Source organism: Prunus mume, linkage group LG3 (genome assembly GCF_029339155.1).
Source record: "Prunus mume cultivar Tortuosa linkage group LG3, ASM2933915v1, whole genome shotgun sequence".
In the NCBI taxonomy this organism is placed as follows: Eukaryota; Viridiplantae; Streptophyta; class Magnoliopsida; order Rosales; family Rosaceae; genus Prunus; species Prunus mume.
Window position 1 is genome coordinate 19853887 of NC_142700.1, and position 3935 is coordinate 19857821.

Here is a 3935-nt window from a genome sequence, read left to right on the forward strand (position 1 = left end):
TTGTGAATTATATTTCATATTTCTCCATAAGGATGATATATATATATATATACACACACACAAGTACAAGTTGACTTTTCCTACAAGGAAAAGTAATTAGCTAATTACAATGAATCCTAACTAGGTAACTACTCTAATTAGATAACGTGAATCACACTAGGAAATCAAGGCTCATACCAACAAAATCTTCCCTCTTTTGGCAACAACAACAACAAAAGAATTACCCTCACAAGTAATTCAAGGAAAATATGAGATGCGTAAACAGTGTAAGAATTTGACTATGTTACAAATAAGCATTCTTGGAGATCTTTTAAGAGCCCTACAACTTTAACTAATAACTTATGATAGCAAAACATTATGCCAAAAGAAAAAAATCAGGTATCTATAATCTATCACACTTGCTTTGCTACTAATATGCTTCAAAATGCAATATTCCACTAACAAATCGTGCAGGAACAATCTTTGGCATGGCTTCAAGTGTCCCAAATCATCACGACAGCTATTACCCCGACACCCAACAAAACTGCCAAAAACTTGTAATGGGGTTTGTCGATGGAAACTGCTTTGTTGGGTTTATAACCTTTCGCCAATAGATGGTTTACTGCTACATAGATGAACACTCCACATGCTATACCCATTGAAATCGCGAATATCCAGTCTGCCACAGCTCCTTGGGTTGTCGCATCTATTAGGATTCCGATGGCCACACCGATAGGACTTGATATAGCAAATGCAAAAGCATAGACAGCACACGATAAGAAGGGACGGTTAGGCATCATTCGAAGGAGAGCTATGCCCATGGCAATGGCTGCAAATACCTTGTGCAAAGAAATTGTCCATAAGGCTTTCCAAGCATCGGCTTTAGTGTTAGCGACTCCAATTGCAATGCCCTCAAAGACAGAGTGGAAACACAATGCTACAATCAACAAGATGCTATCCCCAAGTGAGCTAGCATTTGCAACAGCCACTTGGCTCTGTCAGGGAAAACAAAAACAAGTATCCAGTTAGTCTCAGAACCACCACCAAGTAAATTCCCTATACATATGTTGATCCAGATACCACCAGTAGATTTGAGAATTCGAGAACTATATATGTCTCACCTCATTGCCATTTTGACCACGCTTTCCCTGCTCAGCACTCCCTGTAACAAAGAAATGTGTAAATTGATTGCCATAAAAACCTTTACATCTTTTTGGTAGCAGAGACAAAATTATCAGATAAACATGTTTTTTTCTTTTTTTTTTAATGTCACAGAGCTTAAACATTACGCCCAGTTTTGCTTCTTAATGTAATGTCACAACTTAGCCATGGTAAACAACCACCCCAATTACAATTCTCATAAGAAAGAATACACATACACCAGACAAAGCCAATTTATACTTTGGCTTTTTATCACAAATGGTCCCTGAGATTTGTGAAATAATCACCTTTCATCCCTAACATTTTTTTGTGACACTAATGGTCCTTAAGGTTAGCCTCCACACATCAAAATGGTCTCTGCCGTTAGCTTCCGTCAACCTCAGGGACCAATTGTGATAAAAAGCCTTATACTTTTAACATGTACCCAAGCTATCAAAAGAAAAGTAAAAGAACGGAAATAAGAAATCCCACATCAAATCCAATGAGCATTTGGTCTAAGAGCAAGTGCAGCGCTACATACCTGCCATGGCAACAGCACCCCAGCCCCAATTCCACCTCTAGCGCAGAAGGCCAGCCGGGCAAGCCCACAGCAAAAATGGACTAGGATGTTGCTCGCGGTTGCTAACGTCACGATCCACCAACCCATATAGCCCAACGGCTACAGACTGATGGCTTCTCCTGGAGCCTTCGATAAAAAAATCTTGCCCAATCCAACGGCTGTCCAATTTTTTGCTTAAAAAAATTGAAAAAAAATATATAAAAAAATTTCTATAAATACCTACCAATATTATTCACTTTCCACACCAAATCATTTTACAAATTCATCTCCTTCCAATATTTTTCACTTTCCATACCAAATTTTCTACTACAAAATTCCATTTGTGCAAAAATAAATGGCCTCTTCCATCGAAGCCGAAGGGTCGTGGACAAACGTTCGAAGAGGTCAAAATCTTGGCGACGAGGTAAATAAAAAAAAATTAATTGCCATTTTATTCAATTTAATGTCATTTTTTATTATATATATTTCTTGCATTTCCAATTTCATTTTTTTTAATAGATTATTCAAGGGAAAACAAAAAAGAGGAAAACCATTACACATGGCTCCTCAAGTGAACAATGCCTGCAGTCAATTCCAGTGGTACATTCTGTGTCGGAAATAATGGCACTATTACGTCCTCCGAAGGAAAGTACTCCCCCAAGTCATGATCCGGTGGAACTACCTCCTCCAATGATTGAGTTGTCCTTGTACTCTATTGTGTCGGACTATGAGTACTGAGAGTATTTCAATTGTATGATGAGTAAGTAGGTATTTCAATTGTATGATGATTGATATGTGAATTTTATAATAAATATGGGCACGTAGCAACCGAAAATCTTATTCGAAAATTTAATTTGAAAATTTTATCCTAAAATGTTATCTGAATTTTATGTGAGAATTTTATAATAAATATTGACACATGACAACCGAAAATATTATCTGAAAAACTTATCAAAATTAATGGTTTATTAAAAAAATAGAAAATAAATTAAAGTGAATAGTATTTGCCCTTGCCCTTGCCTTTTGGGATGGAATCAAAAAAGACAAGGCTGCACTATTCACGTGAAACTTTGCCTTGTCTTTGCCTTGTCTTTGCTTTGTCCTTACCTTTTGGGGTGGAGGTGCTCTAAAGTCTAATAGCACCCAGCCTCCACTTTCCATTATGTTAATATTAAGTTGTACGCGAGTTCAAATCTCAAGGACGATTGTAGCATCAAACAGTTGTATATTCAACAAAATTCACGCAGTGAACAACCAAAGAGAATTCAATTCCACAGAACAAAAATCTGAATAACCAACCACTTACCTTGCAGCTCAAGATCGGGAGCAGACCCGCCACCTTTGTTCTTCTCCAAAACATACGAAATCACACAATCAGCAAGCATGGTGAGCAAGAACCCCCCACAAGCCAACATAAATGCAAAAGGGTACTCTTTTTTAGTCAAGTCCTTGAAAGTCTCATCGGCATCACTCAGAAAGTGCATCAGAGCCGTACCCAGAAACACACCCCCAGCAAACTGCGTACCCAAAACCAAGAACCATTCAGACCACTTGAAAAAGCAAGGCGAAACTCCAGGTATGAAGGTCGCAACAAAGATTATAATCAGGCACCAAATCTTGGCCAGTATCAGAGGCTTTGAACGAAGGTCTGTGGTGGGTTCGATGTCGTCTGTGGCAGGTTCGTTGTTGTTTTCGTCAGGGTGGCCACTGTGGGCTAAGGCGGGGATGGTGAGGCAGAGGAGGATGAGAAAACAGAGGAGAAGTGGGCGAGGCAGAGGAGGAGGAGCCATTATTGTCTGTTTTTTTTGTGGGTTTGAGAGGAAGGGAGAGAGAGGCATTGGGCTTAATAGGTTTGTTTGTGGGTGTGTTTATAAATTGGGAGGGTGGGTTTTGTTTACGGGTTTGGTTGTCGGGTGGAAGAGAAACAGAGAGTAGTACGAAGCAGACGAAATAGGAATTTTTGGGAAGAAAGTTTTGTACTACAATTTTGTTGTGACAAAGACTGAGAGAAATGAGTGGTGGTTTTGAGCTTCTTCTTTGTTTTGTTTTGTTTTTGTTTTTTTTTTTTTTCGGAACATCCTTCGAAGACTTGGGAAGACAAGACTTGGGAGTTGGATAAACGTAGCTGTCTCTTTGCTGTATAAGACAAAAGTCAAGCAAATTTTAGCACATAAAATCAAAATAGGGGATTCGGATTCCTAATGGAATCACAAATATCTTTTATGATCAATTATGGGATTAATGTTAGAAATTTACC

At 38.6% G+C, this 3935-nt stretch overlaps 1 protein-coding gene across 1 annotated transcript; it reads right to left on the reverse strand.

Moving 5' to 3' along the window:
* Positions 1 to 233: 233 nt before the first annotated feature.
* LOC103342750 (zinc transporter 11-like) lies at positions 234 to 3719 on the reverse strand. Its single transcript, XM_089049490.1, has 3 exons — positions 2985 to 3719; positions 1101 to 1141; positions 234 to 974 (listed from the first exon to the last, which is right to left on the reverse strand). Exons 1-3 carry the CDS (start codon positions 3514 to 3516, stop codon positions 474 to 476), a joined length of 1074 nt encoding a protein of 357 aa, XP_088905616.1. The 5' UTR covers positions 3517 to 3719; the 3' UTR covers positions 234 to 473.
* Positions 3720 to 3935: the final 216 nt, after the last annotated feature.

Coding starts and splice junctions, on each gene's coding strand:
- LOC103342750 (XM_089049490.1), bottom strand. CDS start 3,516: ATGCCTCTCTCTCCCTTCCTCTCAAACCCACAAAAAAAACAGACAATA. Junction 1,142..2,984: donor TCCCGATCTTGAGCTGCAAG/GTAAGTGGTTGG, acceptor TCTTTGTTACAG/GGAGTGCTGAGCAGGGAAAG. Junction 975..1,100: donor GTGGTCAAAATGGCAATGAG/GTGAGACATATA, acceptor TTTCCCTGACAG/AGCCAAGTGGCTGTTGCAAA.